The sequence below is a fragment of the Neovison vison genome, chromosome 3 (genome assembly GCF_020171115.1).
Source record: "Neovison vison isolate M4711 chromosome 3, ASM_NN_V1, whole genome shotgun sequence".
Classification (NCBI taxonomy): domain Eukaryota; kingdom Metazoa; phylum Chordata; class Mammalia; order Carnivora; family Mustelidae; genus Neogale; species Neogale vison.
The window spans coordinates 102443270-102461923 of record NC_058093.1 but is presented as its reverse complement, the minus strand read 5'-3'; the positions used below and the strand labels follow the sequence as shown (position 1 = coordinate 102461923).

At 42.9% G+C, this 18654-nt stretch overlaps 1 protein-coding gene across 1 annotated transcript; it reads right to left on the bottom strand.

Moving 5' to 3' along the window:
- Positions 1–805: 805 nt before the first annotated feature.
- Positions 806–15956, bottom strand: DDX18 (DEAD-box helicase 18). The gene is made up of 14 exons (XM_044242603.1): positions 15789–15956; positions 13697–13981; positions 11151–11291; positions 9558–9693; positions 8859–8959; positions 8541–8740; positions 8331–8445; positions 7187–7326; positions 5733–5894; positions 5272–5424; positions 4485–4598; positions 2938–2994; positions 2404–2581; positions 806–1320 (listed from the first exon to the last, which is right to left on the bottom strand). The coding sequence occupies exons 1-14, from the start codon at positions 15871–15873 to the stop codon at positions 1178–1180; spliced, it is 2010 nt and encodes a 669-aa protein (XP_044098538.1). The 5' UTR covers positions 15874–15956; the 3' UTR covers positions 806–1177.
- Between the last annotated feature and the right edge of the window lie 2698 nt (positions 15957–18654).

Below are 18654 nucleotides of genomic sequence, written 5' to 3'. Positions count from 1 at the left end.
TGATCAAAATGTAATAACCATTTTATAGTTATAAAATCTACTGGAAATAAAACAAGACATACTAAATACTCTGGAAGTCAAGAGTTCTACAACAAAAACCCCATGTGATGAAACCCCCATCTTCGCTGCTCTTTTTGACCGCTGTTCATTTCCAATTTCATCATAAACCTACTTTCATTTCACAGATCTGGAAAGGGCAATTTTTCCTCAAAAAATGTTCTGCCTCCCTGAATACTCTGCAGAGTTAGAAGGGTTTAAGAAAATCCAAACCACTTGGAACAAAGTTGAATGAGCAGTATCATCACTATGTGCCTTTTGCATAAAGATATTTGCTAAGTTATTAAAGGGAGAATAACAGATGATTATACATATACTGGTGTAAATGAGGCTCAAAAATCTCAGGTTCCCACTGTTTCCAACAAATGTTAGGACTGCGAAGGGTGCTTTATTCAAATAACAATGACAAATAACCTACACTGTGGGCTCTTAAAAAAAAAATTAGGGAAGGCTCACTGCTTTAAAATCTGGAGTATACAAAAACCCAACATCACCTTTAATGTAACATGCTTCCTAGACACAGTAGCATTTTCAGGGGAGGTCAAGAACTATGATTAAGGTCCAAAAAACAACCAAAACAACAACAAAAAAACCCAAAAACAAAAACAAAAAAACTGAGATAATTTTCTGCATCACCACCCCCAGTGTACCAGGTCACTGCCTCGTAAGGTAGGCTGAACTGGGTAATGGACATTAAGGAGGGCACGAGATGTAATGAGCACTGGGTATAGAGAAGACTGATGAATCACCTAACTCCACCTCTGAAACCAGTAATATATTTTATGTTAATTACTTGATTTTAAATAAAAAAATAAAAAATACCCTGCCCCCCAAAACAATGACAAATTCAGAGGCAAAAGATCTAAAATACTCTGCTGCCCAACAAAATCCAAAAGATCCCTTGTTTTGCTCTTGAACAACCTAGAAAAATTGAACTCTGTTTTACATCCCCAAATAAGAGCGGTATCTCCCGGAAGTATCAGTGCCTGGAGCTTGAAACCGTCAACTCATACTCTTGTTCCATCAGTCCCAATCCTGAAGCTACACTTCCTTTGTTAGAAAAAGGGGAAAAAAATCCATTTCAGGACAAAGCTACTCGAGACAAAAGGAAGGTGTGTCTTCAGTGGGAGAACTGCCGGCTGTCAGAGGACTTCTTGCTAATGTGTTTGAAGATCTTGGACTTCTCGACTTTTTTGGCTTTCTGGTAGCCGAAGCCGCCACCGCCTCCTCTCTTTTTAAGCTTGCCCTCATTGCTGTTCACGTCTAAAGGTGAAGGTTAAGGAAATTAAGAAACACCAAGACAATGAGCTCTCATCTAATACTCACACAGAGAACAAGCCAGCACGACCCCCACCGCTCCACTCCCACAACCCCTTCCCACACTAGGAAAATGGGACCTTAAGCCCATGTGACCCATTTCCAGGAAGTCTGGAGTGGTCACGGGATCATGGACTAAAGTGAGCAGGTGTGACTCTGAAACCCAATGTAACAGCTGTACTGTTTTCCATGCACAATGAAACTGAAGACCATGATTTGTAAGTTTGAGAGGTACATCAGCAAGTCTAGAGAAACACAATAAAAACCACCCTGTCAAATGACTTTCACCTCTGTTCGGAGTGGATTCAGGAATGCTTAGCCACCTGAAGGAGTTGCTGCTCTTCCTCACGATTCAGCAAGTATGCATCACAGAAGACACTTACTATCTACAATGAGGACGGGGACCCCCGTCTCGTCCCCTTGGAGTTGGCGCCACGGCGCTAACTCATAGGCCTCACTTTTGCTGTTTGCTGCCTCGCTGGGAAACACGAAGATCAAGTACAGATGATCAACTGCAACAGAACCAACTGCAGGCGTTCCCTTGGCTTTTACCCTGGGTAGCACTTACGCGTTGCTGTCTTTTGCTAGTCTTGCAACTTCCTTGCACGAAATCCTTCCACGGCTCTGAGGCGATAAACATTCGGAGGCCCTATCTTCTCCCTTTAGCCCCAGGGCGTGCTGCTCTCCATGACCGTAAGGGGAAGCCTCAGAGCGGCCGAGCCCTGCCACTGTACCTCTCTGGCTTCTCTCCGGAACGCACAACTCTCTTGCTCTCCCGGTCTGCTCGACAAGTTCCTAAAGGCTTAAAGCCCAGGTTGTCCTGTGTCTATAATCCCCACCGCAACAGCTAACCCCTGCCCACGTTGTGTTAGCACTGACAAGCAGACAGTGTCCAGAATGAACTCCAACTCCCAGGGCTCCAGACAGTTGAAGCACACCCCAAACCAAGTACTAAGCCCAAGTCAACCTTCTGTCAACCTTCTGTCCCTCAGTTCCCAGATGAATTCCTGCCAACAAAGAAAAGGATACTCAGATCAACAAAAGGAGGCACCTTGAAACCAAAAGAAAGAGCAACCTGAGGCAAATTTAAGTTATTAACATTGAAGATCTGTTTCAGAGAGTGGGAATCATATGCTCGAATGTAGGACTTATATGCTTCCTGGGCTGACTTATGAAGAAAGTAGTTCTTTTCAATCAATTTTTCAAGCTGAAACGAAAAGAGACATTGGTTTCAATAAAATACAGAAGCAGATTTCGTATATATTAGAACAAAAAAAAATTTGTTCTAATACACTTATTACAAGTTTTGTAATATTTGCAAAATTAGGATGCAGTAAGAATAATGTCATACCTTGTAAGGTATGAACTGGAACAAGGTAGGGAACACAGAAACATGGTAAACAGCATAGCAAGGACCCTAAAAGATCACAGTCCAAACCTGGTTCATGAAAGGGGAGAGTCATAGGACAATGATTACCAACTGAGACTCCCTCTTCCTCACAAATGTTTAAATAAAAAACCTCCAAAAAACAAAAACCATGCAAATAAAAATACCAAACATACCTGAGACTGAATGTCAGAAATTTTGGACCAGGAAAACTGAAATTCACTTAATGGAACCTAGAAAACAAAAGCACGGAGATTAGTAAACCAAGATGGATCAATATTCAGACTTGTAGATGATCCAGCAGTGACAAGCGTCCTGTCCCATGAAGAACCAGAAGGACAGCCAGGCCAGCGGGACTCCCTCAGGACAGAGAGAGCCACTCCTCTGGTCTCCCGCAGCCAGTGGAAAAGTCTTATCTAACCTCTGCTATCTTCACATACACTGTGCTGAGGAACCTTCCTGAAAGGAAAGCCGAGAGACTAGACAGGAACATAAGTCAATGAAGCCCTTTTCTCTACGGATGCAGCATGAGACAGCCTGATGCTTCCAGTCAGGACCACTGGTCCCTCCCTCCATGTCAGGAGAGCTGTCCTACTGCCACCCTGCTCTGTGACTAGGGTCTGTGATACTAGAGCTCATGATGACCACACACCCTCTATGGGAAGGCTCTCTCACCAGTCATCACTTATAAGGTAACTGAAAAAAAGCCAGATCTCGGAGAAGTGCTAGAAAAACAGCTGTCCAAGTCCCTCCCTCAGAGCCTGCAGTCTTGCAGAGAAGATAGGTTGGAGGTAAGGGTACAGCTGGATGAACACTCGTGCTGTGGGAACTCCAACAACAGGAGATCAGTGATGGCGTCCCACAACATAGCACAGCTCACTGAAACCAGGAGCATTCAGAAGATCCAGAAATGGGCATTCTAGAGCAAGGGCACCAAGGCCATTTCTGGGAACTGCACACACTTTCAAGGTGGAGGAAAATCCACCCGGTAAGACTGTGCCAAAGGAGGCCAAAGGGGAAGCAAATGTCAAGAGAAGTCCTGACAGGTGCATACAAGATCGAGCAACAAAGAGGTCAGGTAGGAGTCTAATGAAATCAGGTGTGGTGGATGGAGTTGAGGCCAGAGCCAGATGAGGGTGGGCTAGGGATCAGGCCAAAGGGACAGTAAGCAGAGGAAAGAAAAGCCACTTTCCAGAACAGCAGAAGGAAGACAGACAATCAGCAGCAGCCATGGTAGAGGGAGAAGGAGAAGAGATTTAGGGTCGAAGTTGTTTTTTTAGTAGGAGACTTGAGATGTAATAGGAGAGACGGGAGGTAAAAGAGGGTCAAGGACTACGGGACAGGAAGAAGGAGAAGAGGCAGGGGTGAATGGAGTCCTCATAAAACAAGGCTGCAGCAGTGGGGCACGTGGAGACAACCTGGTGTGAGGGAGCTTAGAAGGGGTGGAAGCGGTTTCACACAGGGCAAGGGAAAGGGACAACACCTGGGGACACTGAGATGCACTGCTGAGCAAGAGGGGCCAAGGGCTGTTCACGTTTCAGGCCAGATGCTCATCTTTTCTCCGCGGCCCAATCTAACTGTTCTAACTGTTCCCAGAGCACTGCAACAACTCCTGACGCCTTAGACCCATCCAGAAATGGTGCCTAAGGCCAGTGGTACCGACACAATTTCTACCAACAGCAATCTGCCCCCAGCGTACAATTTTCCAAACCAACATCTTTACCTTGGATTGCTTCAAGTAACGAAGGAAACCCAATTCTTCAGGGCGTAAAATGAGCAAGGCATGCCCTCTCCCGTTTAGGCCTCTGGCTGTTCTTCCTACACGATGAATATATTCCTTTGTTGGAGAGAGAAAACCTGAATTAATACACCAACTTCCATGGGTACCTGCCTTTCTAGAACCTGCATCGTAATGGACAGAGCACGTCAGCCCATCTGGATGAGATAGCGCTCTTCCCCTAGGGCCACGCCACACACATGCTGGCCATGTTCCCTACTTCTGTATGGACCGTGACCAAAGAGGTAACAGCCATGATCGAGGCCTGATACCCACTGGATGAGATATTCATATTAATGACTACTAAGTGTGCTTTGTCTTCATATTACTTTTTGAACATGTTTTTGTGCTAGCTAACAATTTATATCATATACCGCTGTTGACAATATTTAATAAAACTTCTTCTACTACATACCCTGCAGAATCTTACCTATTTTCTGGAAGTGAATTTTATTTTCTTCTAACACCTACCACTCTTCACAGACCATTCTAAGCACATGACATTCCTAACTTCAGCCGCACTGAGGCTTCTCAAATCTTGGCACACCCCCCTTGGGTCTTGCTACTGTAGCCCTAGCTACTAGAGAAATACTGCAGTCAGCATGCAGTACAACAGGACATTGATAAATATGGATCAATCTCTGAATATGAAATACAGTGTGTATCAGGGAAACCAGAAAGTTCATTTCTTAGCACAGAGCCCTTGGGGAGAAATCCCAAGGATGCTAGTTACCTTGGGGTCATCTGGAGGGTCATACTGAACAATCCAGTCGACTTCAGGAATATCCAGCCCTCTCGCTGCCACGTCAGTACATAACAATATCCCTGAATCTGCGTTGCAAAACTGGAAGAATGTGGTTGTACGCTTATTTTGCTTCTGCCTTCCCTAGAATCAAATCAAAGCATCCATTAGAGCTGGAAACTGGAGGTCATTTCTGGGAGGTCTGGATGTACAACCCCCTAGCTGTGGAGTTGTTAACCTGCTTCATTTCCATTTCACTCTCTGGCCTGGATCTCATTTCCCTAAGTGAATGGCATCTCTTATCCCTTTGTGGTCTGCACCCTTCTACATCTAGCAAAACTCCCTCCACACAGGATCATTCTATGTTTAGAGAGAGTGACACCGAAAACCCCACAATCCATATACTTGATAAGTGTTAACTGTTTTTTAATAAACTCATGATGACCACTTACATGAATGGCCAAGACAGGCAAATCGATGTAGTTCAGCAACTCATAGTGGTATTTCACGGACTTACAGGATGAAAAGAAGACCATCAGTTTCTTCTTCCGGTTCTTCTTAAGGAATGTAAAGAGTAGGAGAAATCTCTTTTCCGAGGGACAAACAACATAGCCCTAGAGTCGTTCAAGTGAACAGATAAAAATAATCAGACACTTTCAGCTTCATGAACCAATATAATTTAATGGAGAGCTCAGATAAACAGTGCGTATATACCAACGTGCCTTACCTAGAGCAAAATTACTGAGTTCATTATAGTAAAGCATCTCTAAACTGAAGACTAATTGTAGCCCTTCTGACTCCTTTTACTGGGTACAATCACTAAATACTAAATACTTTTTGTATTTCTGGGGTTACAGACTTCTGGTTATCCACAGTTTGTGCAACCATAATAAAGTAACATCTCTACGTGCTGGAACCCTTAAAGCATAGCAACGCTTCATTTTTAAAAAGGTCCCTAGTAGCAAGATCTCAAAAAACTACAGTCTGAAGGCACTGTCTTAAACAAGGTAACAAAGTCTAGTAAATATATTTTAAAAAAACATACAACGAACACAATTTTTAAGCAAGATCATTATTTGAAATATTTTATTCAGCAAAATACTCAAAAGTTGTCTTCAATCCACCTAGTTTGGATCTGTTACCTCATTTCCAATTTTTTTTTTTTTTTAAAGATTTTATTTATTTATTTGACAGAGCGAGATCACAAGCAGGTAGAGAGGCAGGCAGAGAGAGAGGAGGAAGCAGGCCCCCTGCTGAGCAGAGAGCCCGATGTGGGCCTCGATTCCAGGACCCTGAGATCATGACCTGAGCGGAAGGCAGCGGCTTAACCCACTGAGCCACCAAGGCGCCCCTCACTTCCAATTTTTCACAGCAATGTCCTGAAGCCGGCCTCTCTATCCGCTAACTCACCTTGCATCTTAGAGCAAAAGATCATTAAAAAAACACTTGCACTTTTTATTGCATTTACACTTGGTAGTGATTAGTGTCTCCTATGCAGCAAGCAGGATTAAGAGACAGAATAAAGAAAGCTGATCAAATTATTCAGAATTCAACATTTGTGATGTCAAGAGCCCATACCCAAATTCACTGTATTTGAATTAAAAGTTCACCAGTCCATCTGCTTTTGGGATGATCCTCCAAACAATTATAAGGACACACCGAAGATGATCCGAAAATGTTAAGATCGTGGGGCACCTGGGTGGCTCAGTGGGTTAAGCCTCTGCCTTCGGCTCAGGTCATGATCCCGGAGTCCTGGGATCAAGCCCCGCATCGGGCTCTCAGTGGAGAGCCTGCTTCCTCCTCTCTCTCTTCCTGCCTCTCTGCCTACTTGTCATCTCTGTGTCAAATAAATAAAATATTTAAAAAAAAAAATAAAAAGAAAATGTAAGATCTTGACAAAGAGTACCTGCTCAAGACCATCCACTGTTGCATTAGCTTTATCGTCATCAACACCAACATACAATGGCTCCTTTTTCAAAGAAATCCTTGCCAAGTCCTCAACTTTTCGAGTTTGTGTGGCAGAAAAGAGCATGGTTTGCCTGCGTGCTGAAACAGATACAAATAAAAATAACCCCAATATTTCAGGGACTCGTTAGCATTGCCTCACCACTAGAAATACTGAGTAGAACTAGCAAGAATGGGATGTGTGATATCACTACAGATATTAAGATGGGAATATCTCAAACAATTTTACGTCTATAAATTTGACAGATAAAACGAACAATTTCCTTGAGAGATAAATGGCTAAAGCTCGCTTGAGATAAAAGAGAAATCCTGAATAGCTTTGTATCTATTACAGAAACTGTAGTTAAAATTGTCACATAAAGAAAACTCTAGCCCCAAAGATTTCCACTGGTGAATTCTATCATATACTTAAGGAAAAAATATTAATAATTCTGCACAGTCTCTCCAGGATTTGCCGAATTTTTATTTCCCAACTCATTGTTTGAAGCCAGCCATTACCCTGATACCAAAACCGAACAATGATTCTTAAGCACAGATGCAAAATTTCTAAAAAATTTGAGCAAAGGTGAATGTAGCATATAAAAAGGATAATGCATCATGACCAAGTGGGGTTTACTTCAGGAATGCAGAGCTGTTTAATATTTGAAAATTAAGTGATAAAATTTACGGAGTTAACAAATTTAAAATTTAAAGAAACATTTAATGAAAAAAGCAAACATCTGATCATTTAACAGGCATGGTAAGAGCATTTGATAGAATTTAGTATCTATTTCTGATTGTGATGTTACTGTTCCGTTTTATGCTGTTCCTGCATTTTTTTTTTTAAAGCTTTAAAAAAAAAAAAGATTTTATTTATTTATTTAACACAGAGAGAGATCACAAGTAGGCAGAGTGGCAGGAAGAGAGAGAGGGAGAAGCAGGCTTCCCGCTGAGCTTGCACTGCAAACTACCTCTAGGGCTGACTACCACTACCACTTGTCTTGGCGAGATTACAATTCAGGGATGAATGGCTTTCCTAGAGGAACCGCCCTCATCTCTTCTAACAACCACTTGGCAAACAACATGCAGCTATTAAGCCTACTTACTTGGCAGAAGTTTAATAATTTGTTTTAATTCCTCTTCAAACCCAACATCCAAGATACGATCAGCCTCGTCAATAACCAGACACTGCAGATTTTTATACATAAACCCTGGGGTATTCTAGCAAGACAAAGGCAAAGAAAAACATATTAGCTGTCAGGTTCAGGTTTCACACGAGACAAGAAGACGGGCAGCCCCCTCCAGTGTTGCTCTACCTGCATGTGGTCTAGGAGGCGGCCCGGGGTGGCCACGATGATGTTGATCCCATTACCAAGTTTCTGTGCTTCAGCCGACCTGTTGCTGCCACCCATTATCAAGCCGTATGTGTGAACATGGTACGTCATTAGCTCCTTAAGAACACCGAAAGTCTGCATGGCCAGTTCCCTAGTAGGTGAGAGGATAAGAACTCCAGTTCCTAAAAGGAAAAAATGATAAAAGGTTAAAGCCTAGCTGTAGTTATTGACATGAGCCCGTAACAGCTATGATAACCTTCTAGGGAGATAGCACCAAAAACCACTAGATCAGAGACTCACCATTCCTAGGCATGAACTTTAACTTGACAATGAGTTCGACTGCAGGGATGAGAAATGCCAGTGTTTTGCCACTGCCTGTTTTTGCAGCTGCTAGAAGATCCCTAAATATTAACAATGGAAAGGAAAAAGAGACATTCAGTCTACTTATTCAACAAGCATTTACTGAACACCTACTATGTACTATCACATTCTAGGCATCAAGGCTAGAATGTGAATAAGAAAAACAAAGTCCCTAGCTTCTTTATCACTGAAATCGATCAGAGGTTACAGATCTAACCCAGAAATAAGAATTATGCTATAAAACAGAAATGAACATTTTCTTTAAACATTAGTAACTTAAAGCCTTTAATGAAGGGTGGATGTATCAACCCAAAGCACAGTGCAAACATCAACAGGACATCTTCTTTCCAAATGACTAGCACTAAAAAAGGCACTGATGGGGCACCTGGATGGCTCAGTGGGTTAAGCCTCTGCCTTCGGCTCAGGTCATGATCTCAGGGTCCTGGGATCGAGCCCCGCATCAGGCGCTCTGCTCAGCAGGGAGCCTGCTTCCCCCTCTTTCTCTGCCTGCCTCTCTGCTTACTTGGGATCTCTCTCTCTCTGTCGAATAAAGAAATAAAATCTTACAAAACAAAAAACCTAAAAAAACAAAAAACCTAAAAAAAGGTACTAATGCCCAAACATCAATGTTAATCATACCTGCCTTCCAGAAGTGGTCTGATACTTTTATGCTGAATTTCAGTCATGTTTGTAAAACCCATTTCTTTTATTGCCCTGAGAGTGTTCTCATTGACAAGATCAGTAAGAGAAGCAAATGAAGTATCCTCAAAAGCGCCTAAATAAAAGATAGTTTATCATTAGCAAACTTATCTTTAATAGTTAATACTGCAACGGCTATATGAATTAGTTTTGCTGTTTGAAAACATCACCGGGTGGCAATGAAGCTGAAAACAGCTTCTTCCAGTAAGAAAGACTAACCCCCACCATTCCCATATAATAACTAAGAAAAAGAATCTGACTTTTCAGTTTCTCCACTGCTGACAGCTGTGTAGCGTCTAGAACCTACCCTGTAACAAAAATAGTAATGGGCGGAGAGGAGATATAGCCCAGGGACTTGTGTGAGATGAGTATGTCATGCACTGGGGTGGTGCCGAGAAATGAAAATGTTTAATAAAAAGTGAAAGCATCTAGTATAGAGAAACTAAGTGCAAAATCAATCAAAAGAGCTGTTAATCTCACGCCAAAAAGACAAGTGAGAAGATCAGATATAGCCACACCCCATTAGACTGGACTCACACTGTCAAGCGTGCAATGGTTCTTCAGGCGGGGAAGATACCAAAATCCCCTGGGGAGCCCCCACCCCATCCTTGCCCAGCTTGTCAGCCAGCTATTGTCCACCTTGGTGCTACTGACATTTTGGGCTGGATAATCCTTCATTGTCAGAGGCTGTCCCATGCATTACTGGATGTTTTGCAGCCTCCTTGACCTCCACCCACTAAATGACAGTACCAGCCCCCAGTTCTGAAAACCCAGTGTGTTGGCAGTCAGTCTTCATGGTTTGCCTGTGACTAGGTTTATGCACAGGACTTTGGCTGCTAAAATTGGTCAAGTTCTGCGTAAACCGGGATGATGTGATCACCCCTCCAAGGAAGGAGAACTGCCCTGGTTGAGAACCACTATCATAACCTTTACAATTTTGATTAAGCAACCCTGGGTTAGAGTTAAATTTAAATATATTTTAAAAATTTTATTTAAAATTTAAAAACAAATAAATTTAAGTAAAAATTTAAGTAAAATTTTTATTTTAACAAATAAAAAATCCACACCGAACAACTCAAGGAGCTCCTAGACATTTCTGGTTTGGGCAAGTTATTTTGGCCTTACGAGGAAACAGAGGCCAGAGGAAGTCACCCTGGCCAAAGTCCCTCAATAATGTGAATTTCATCCTTCCTTACTACTAACTGGGTCAGTATTAAACTTCTGGGCTAATGATTTTCCTACTACAAAATGGAATGAACTTTAGAAAACAACAAACCAAAGGAAGAGAGGACCCCAAAAGCTGTTTGTGTGCTAACCAAAATATTTAGTGTCAGAAATGCAGAAAAAGAATAAAACAGAGAAATGACAAGAACTAAGGCATACAATGTAGATAAAGCAGCAGTAACTAGATATAAAAACATTTCTCGTCAATACTTTTCCTAGGTAATGAAAAGTTACAACTGAAACTTCAAATCCTATAATCCAGAAGGCATGCCATGTTTAAGATCTCTCTGGAAAACTTTGTAAAATTACCTGTCAGTCCTAGGGGTAGGCTGGGCACTTCATTGTCCTTTTCCTGATCATCTGGCTTCTCCACACTGTTTTCTGTTCCTTCAGGAGCTTGGGCCCCTTCTTCAGAGTCCCCTTTGTCTTCAGTTTTCACTTTTTTGGTATCTTTGGTTTTAAAGGAAAACACCCCCCCCCAATTTTTTGGTTAAAATAAAATACCAAATGCAATCACAAAACAAAAAGATCAGGCATGTTTTCAAAAGCTTAACACACTTCCAGTTTTAATATGCTAAGAATGTCTTTTTCATGACTAAAGATTTAATTATATGTAAAAACCTAGGGAGACATGAAGATTTGCCAACAAAACTTCATTTTTCAGGTCTATTCCAGCAGCCTGATATATATATATTTATTTTAAGATTTTATTTATTTGAGAGAGACACAGTGGGAGAGGGAATACAAGCAGGGGGAGCAGGAGAGGGAGAAGCAGGTTTCCCGCTGAGCAGGGAGCCCGATGCAGGGCTCAATCCCAGGACTATGGGATCATGACCTAAGCCGAGGGCAGACGGTCAAGACTGAGCCACCCGGGTGCCCTGAATGACCAAGACATATTTGAAAAGTTGAACCATCTAAGTATACTGATTACATCAAGTTCTATGCATTCCACCGAGGAAAAAAACGACTGTGATTAATAGTTTGTCGAACTCTTAAAAAGCACTAATTTGTCCGACTGTACCATTAAACATAAATCTTCCATTAAAAAGCTAGCTTTGGTTCAAAGATGAGCAGAAACCCTGAAGGCTCTTCATGTTACTAAAGAGACCTCAGTGCAAGTACAATTCCCTTAGTCAGGCATCAGACACTGGTAGCTCCTGGAAACCAAGTGGTGAGGGGAAGCAGGGGGTAGGCCTCCTGGCATTTCACTTCTACATATAGCTTTCCTTTAATATTTTTTTTTTTTTTTAAGATTTTATTTTATTTATTTGAGAGAGAGAGACAGTGAGAGAGAGCATGAGCGAGGAGAAGGTCAGAGGGAGAAGTAGACTCCCCATGGAGCTGGGAGCCTGATGTGGGACTCGATCCCGGGACTCCAGGATCACGCCCTGAGCCAGAGGCAGTCGTTTAACCAACTGCGCCACCCAGGCGTCCCCACTACATATAGCTTTCCTAACAGGGCCCTACACTATCCTTCCAGTCTTACCTCCTATCACACTCCTGAATGTTCCATTTGGGATCAATGGGTTAACTACCATGCTGGGCTACTACAAATTCATGGTAGCTAACTATGCGAGTTAGAACAGAACTGACCTGAACCAAAACTCAGGACTCTCTGTGGTCCAGGACTGGCCTCTTCCTTGCACCTGACTACCACCCTTCTGGAAAACGGTCAACCTATGAGCAGCAAAAGCTCCTTTCTAAATGAAACCCTCATTTCAGCTAAGTTAGATGAACAGGAGATTCTAACCCAGGTGTTGAGAAACTTTTTCTATAAAGGCCCAGAGAGTGAACATTATAGGTTTTGCAGGCCTATAGGAATTGTCACAAAAAAGACACAGGGATTGTCACAATAAAGACCAAGTAAACAAATGTGCACTGCAGTGTTCCAATAAAGCTTTATTTCCAAAAGTAGGTAGAGGGCTGAATAGTTTGCTGACACCTGTTACACTCTCCCTTGAAATCTTTGCTTGCTTATATCTCAAATAAAATGCATCTCTTTCACGTAAGCTTATCCAAATCCAACCATCTTCCAAAAGCAAGTGGCCTCTGCCCCATCCTGGCCATTCTATTCATTGGAAATTAACATTCCATTTATAAGAAGTTACCTGCTATTTTTATACACTTTGCACATCCAAATTATTACTAAGTCTCCTTTCAAGAGGAAATTTACAGTAGGCAAAGAAAATTGGGACAAAAAAAGGGTAAATAAAAAAGAGTCATTAATGCAAAGTCTACTGAAATAAAGGCCCGAGAAGACAGGAATGTATTAGCCCAGATGTCTTTAGCGTAATGCCACAGTTCTGTTTGAAAACAGTTAATAAACCTAAAACCCTATGCCATAATACAGTCTGTTTAAAAGCCAAGCCAAGGGGTGCCTGGAAGGCTCAGTGGGTTAAGCCGCTGCCTTTGGCTTGGGTCATGATCTCAGGGTCCTGGGATCGAGTCCCACATTGGGCTCTCTGCTCTGCAGGGAGCCTGCTTCCCTCTCCCTCTCTCTCTGCCTACTTGTGATCTCTGTCAAATAAATAAATAAAACCTTAAAAAAAAAAAAGCCTAGCCAACCCTCAAAAAGAGCAAATTTCTAGAATTCAAAGGAGGCTTTCATTGAAACTCAAGGTTTTCTTCAGTCCTTAGAGCGTGTAAAAGCATATGAGACATTTCTCAGTATCGTAATACAAATAAAAATGTCACACCCCCAGTCCGCACTCTGCTTCTTTTTGCTACTAGGTTATTTTCTGGTATGCTAGTGAGTATAGTGACTCTTGCATGTTGTGTGAATACAACATTAGAAGGAAGGTGAAACTGTGAAAATTGTCTGAATGTCTGAAGTTCAAGGAAACTGAAGTACCTACCAGGCCCAGCATCATCCACCATTTTTCTCTTTTTCTTTTTCTTCTTTTTCGGTTCTGAATTGGGAGGCTGTGTTGCTGCTTCTCCATTGATTTTTATGGTAGATTTCTTTTTTTTTTTTTTAACTTGTACAGTTTCCACTGTTTCTTTGGTTCTCTCTCCATTCTGGGCTTCTGAGGAGCCCACATTCACAGACTGTTTCAGGGATTTTTTAACCTTCCCACTTCCCACTGGTTCTTCAGACATATCCCCATTTTGCGTTTCTGATACGCTCACATCCGAGACTCCTGTTTAAAAACAGAATGGAAATTGTGAACAAAGAAGGAGTTTGCTTAAAAACTTTGGAATCCCAGGTAAGAAACCTCATGGTATCCATGACAAATGATTTAGCTGTTAATACCCTTTCATGTACATTATTAAAACCACTTAAATTGGGACGCCTGGGTTGCTCAGTTGGTTAAGCAGCTGCCTTCGGCTCAGGTCATGATCCCAGCGTCCTGGGATCGAGTCCCGCCCGCATCGGTCTCCTTGCTCGGCAGGGAGCCTGCTTCTCCCTCTGCCTCTGCCTGCCATTCTGTCTGCCTGTGCTTGCTCTCTCCCCACCCCCGACAAATAAATAAAATCTTAAAAAAAAAAAACCCACTTAAATTTATGGCATTCTACTACAGGACAAGTAAGTTTCCTTTAATGAAAAATGCTGCAAAAGGGAAAGCTATATTGATTTCTTAACTTCAAAAAGCCACATCTCTGCCCATACGGCTTTAAGAATCTGGGACAGCAAAACTTCAGTGAAGTTAAACATTTAAAAGGATGGGGCCAGACACCGGTAGCTACAAATAAACATTTTTGTATCAAGTATTTGATAAATATATGGCTAGCTGACATATCAGAAAAGACTATCATCTATTCACACAACTACTGCTTTTCCTGTAACTTCAAAACTTTCAATCTAACTTTCCTAAGCAGCAGTGAATTGAAAATTCACTTACTGGTCCCAATATTTATACATATACAAATGCCTAAGGAGGTATTTAAAAGTTTCCCTGCTTACATATAATAAAAAGTAACAACACTTTAAAAACTTTATCTTTTTAGAATTTTGATGGTCACTTTAATTACCAAGATGTAGTTAGTAGTGCCATATAATTCATAAGAACGGAAAATACAAGGGAAGTTCAAAAAACCATTTCTAAAACCCACAAACCTGTCCTCGTCTTCAGGATTCCTCCCAAGCAACTAATCGCTGCTGGAATCCAACTAGGGTCAAGAATTATGCCTCCAACATTGCCCTCGGGAAATGATACCTTATATATGACCCCAAAAAGGATAAGGTTAACTTCAAGATCTCTGGCTCATTGTTAGGAACTTAGGACTGCAAACGAGGTGAGTAAGAACGGTACCGGACATTCAGGTAGAAGCCTTTTCAGCTAAGTCTTTATTACGGATGCAAATACCTGGAAGCGCTCGAGGAATGCATAACCTAAAGTTAGGAGCAACGGGAAGATAGGGAGGGCACGCGCTGGACAGGTGCAGAAGGCACTTCTAGAGCTGAAAACAGAGTATTGTCCAGGAATCGAGAGAGCAGACCTGAGCAGGGGAAGGCGACGGTGACACGAGCTTGTCTGAAGCAATGCCGGCATTACATACAGGTGAAAAGGCGGCGCGTGGAGATGACCGGTTCCACGTGTCTGAATGGAAATGGGCCGGCGGGTTTGGGTGGGGGATGAGGTGGGACCTGAAAGTCGGAGGGACACGGAATAAGGGAGACACAGAAAAGCCCGCTTGGCTGGAAGCCCGGTGGGAGGCCTGGAGAGAAAACTCAGGCGGCCTGCTCCTGCTGTGACTCTGTACGGAGACACTGAAGCTCGGAAAACATCAGGAGCGGACCGGGGGCACGCGGAGAGCGGCACCCGAGCAGGACCGACTGGAAACCGCGCCAGGCTGCCTTTCACTTTCCACAAACACACGTGCCGCGGGGGAAGCGGCCGCGCCACCTCAGGGATGCAGTGACTCCGAAGCGGAGCAGCGCCGCGACGCAGGGGCGGGCGCCCGCAGCTCCCGAGGCCCCCAGTCCCCAAGCTCCGCGCATCTCACCCTGAAGCTTTAAGTTTCGCTGGCGCAATTTGAGGTTCCGTTTCTCGATCTTCTTGCGCAGGAGTTTCATGGGTAGATGGGACATGTTATCGATAAAGCGCCTCTACGGCGGCGCCACAACTCGGCTACCGGGTTGACGTTACTTCCTGCCGGTCGCACGTGCGTACCCCCACCGACCGGAAATACGTCACGGGAACCCTGGAAGAGGCTGCCCGATTAAAAAAAAAAAACCAAAAACGAGTCCGGGGTGGAAATGCTTCCGGCGACCGGACTCTGCGCAGCGCCCTCTAGAGGAGTGGAAGTCCGACCCAGGTTCACATTGTGTTCGCCGGTGGCGTGTGTTAGGGGCGGACGAGGGTCCTGAGAGTCCGAGCTTCCGCAGAGGAGGCTGGATGAGCAGAGGGTTTAGGGAGTCTCCAGTTTCATGTGTCCTCTTTGTATCCTGGACTATTCGGGATATTGAATAAAACCCAAATTTCATCTTTACCTCTGGAAGAAGATTCCGAAGTTCAGCAGTGCCAAGAGAGGGTTGGGAGGATATTGAGAAGAGGGGTCTCTTCACGGCTCCTGTTTCAGTTCTTGGAACACCATGAGTTGACTTTGGTCAGTTGCAGCTCGTTGGTTGGGACCGCCTGGAACACATTCTTCTACTTCGGACTGAAATAGAGCTAATGTAACCTCTGCAGGCTAGATTGACAATAGCATGATAAATAGTCATTTTAACTTTGCGGGGGTCATAGTAATTCTTTTGAAACAAGTTATGTAACCTTGTGGCTTTTGCCTTATAAATCTGCTCTCCCTCCTTGCAGTTCAGAGTCTTGACACTTGTAACAGAGCGAGTTTCGAGGTCTAGCAAACAAATCAGTATCATTAAATCAGATCCCAGAAAGCATCCAGGAGAGTTTGGGGAGGTGGAAATTGATCATGTATGTGCCTCTGAAATTCCTTTTGTCCCTCACTGCTAAAACCTAACTTAGTATCTGTTCAGTGTATGTTTAACTATTTGAGATTTCTGGCTTGGGGTCCCCATCCCAAGTGTCTTTTTTTCCAGAATATATTCATTATCAGTTATTCACTGATTTAGCAATTTTTTAAAAGCATATGTATGCTAGTAATATGTGATAGGTGTGTGCTCCGTCCTGGGAATAGAATGGTGGGTAAGATGCACACAGTTCACCTTCATGAAACTAACAGAGTTGACATATGGAGAGGATAGAAAATTAAACAAGGTAAACTACACAGTGACCAGGGAAGCATGTGACAGCTCAGCACCCTCGTGTGGGAATGGGGATCTGATGGAGTCTTTCATGCCATACCCTCTGTGCATATGCACTGTGCTAGTAGCAAACAGAGGAGAGAATGAAGATGATGTCTTTATTTAAATATTTAAATTTCATAGGGATCATGGCTCACCCATGCAGTTCTTCCAATTTTGTTTTGTCACCTGTGTGCACCCTTGGCCCCCTGAACTCAGGACTGACTCCCTGAACTCAGGGCTGACCTCCTGAACCCAAGACACTCCTAGAAGCTTATGCTTAATTTTTTAGAAACTAACTAACGAACTGCTGAAGCACAAAAAGAAACATTTGAATAGGAGGTTTTCAAAGATGAATCAGGAAGTGAGGGAAATGACCAACAGTTAACCTCAGCCTCAGTACAATGTTAAAATTCCACTCTGAACATCATTGCAAACCCTATTAAAAGGATCCTGCTTTCCCTTGTTCAGGGAGTCATGCTTTGGAAATTATTTAACAAAATCACCTTGTAAGGCAATCACCTGGTACAGGTTCTGTGTATAGCTCACCAAGGAGCAGGCTCTATTTGATCCAGTAACAATCTGAGATCCTTAAGCCTTAGACAAGTGTTCATATAGTGAAAAGAAAATTTATGTGTAATATCTTTTCAATCAAATAAGTTTAAAAAGCCTCAGTTTGGAGTACTTGGGTGGCTCAGTCAGTTAAGCATCTGACTCTTGATTTCAGCTCAGGTCATGAATTTGGGGTTGTGGGATCGGGTCCCAACTCCTACTTCTTTATGGGTTTGGAGCCTGCTTGAGATTTTCTCTCTCCTCCCTCTGCCTGACCCTTCCCCCACAACAAAACAAAACAAAAAAGCTGAACTTCACTGGGATAAGAAAACATGTCTATTTCACAAACTCCCGAATTTTAAAAACAAGTAACTCACTCACTCTCTCCAACCATTGCATTAAGACTCCTTCAGTGATTTTCTGGGAACTTTCAAATGCTAGTTGTTACAGGCGTAGTGGATAGGAACTTAAAAAGGTCTGCATTACTGTAAATAAGTGGGGTGTTTCTCCCTTCAGGTGGCTTGACTCTGGTTCTCTGGATTGTACTAAGCAGATGGCTGGTGCTTAAGAAATGTCTTCTTCAATGAACGGATGGATGTGAAAAGGAGAGATGATTTCAGGGAGCCCTGCTACAATTCTCCAACGCATCATTGGTGTCGCGCTTCTAGAAAGTGGAGAGGATATAGAAGTACATTACAGAAACCTTTCTCACGAGAACTACATTCACTTATGGTTTTTAAAGAAATCTACTCTGTGCCAGGTGCTATTTTGGGCCCCTAGGGTCAGACAGTCAACTAGAGAGGCAAGACTTTTGTTTCCAGAGAGCTTACTGCCTAGAGAGGGAGACAGATATGGATCAGGTAGACAAGTGAGACAACAAGGTAACTTACATGGAGCTAAAATCTGGGAAGACATTAAAACAAGATGATGTAGTGTAATAGAGACGGATGGCAGCCGTGGGGGCGGGCAGGGCAGCACGCTCCTTTGTGTTAGAGGTGTTTTTGTGGAAACAACCAAGAGAAGACCTGGGGTCAGAGAAAAAAGACTGGCAAAGATAGC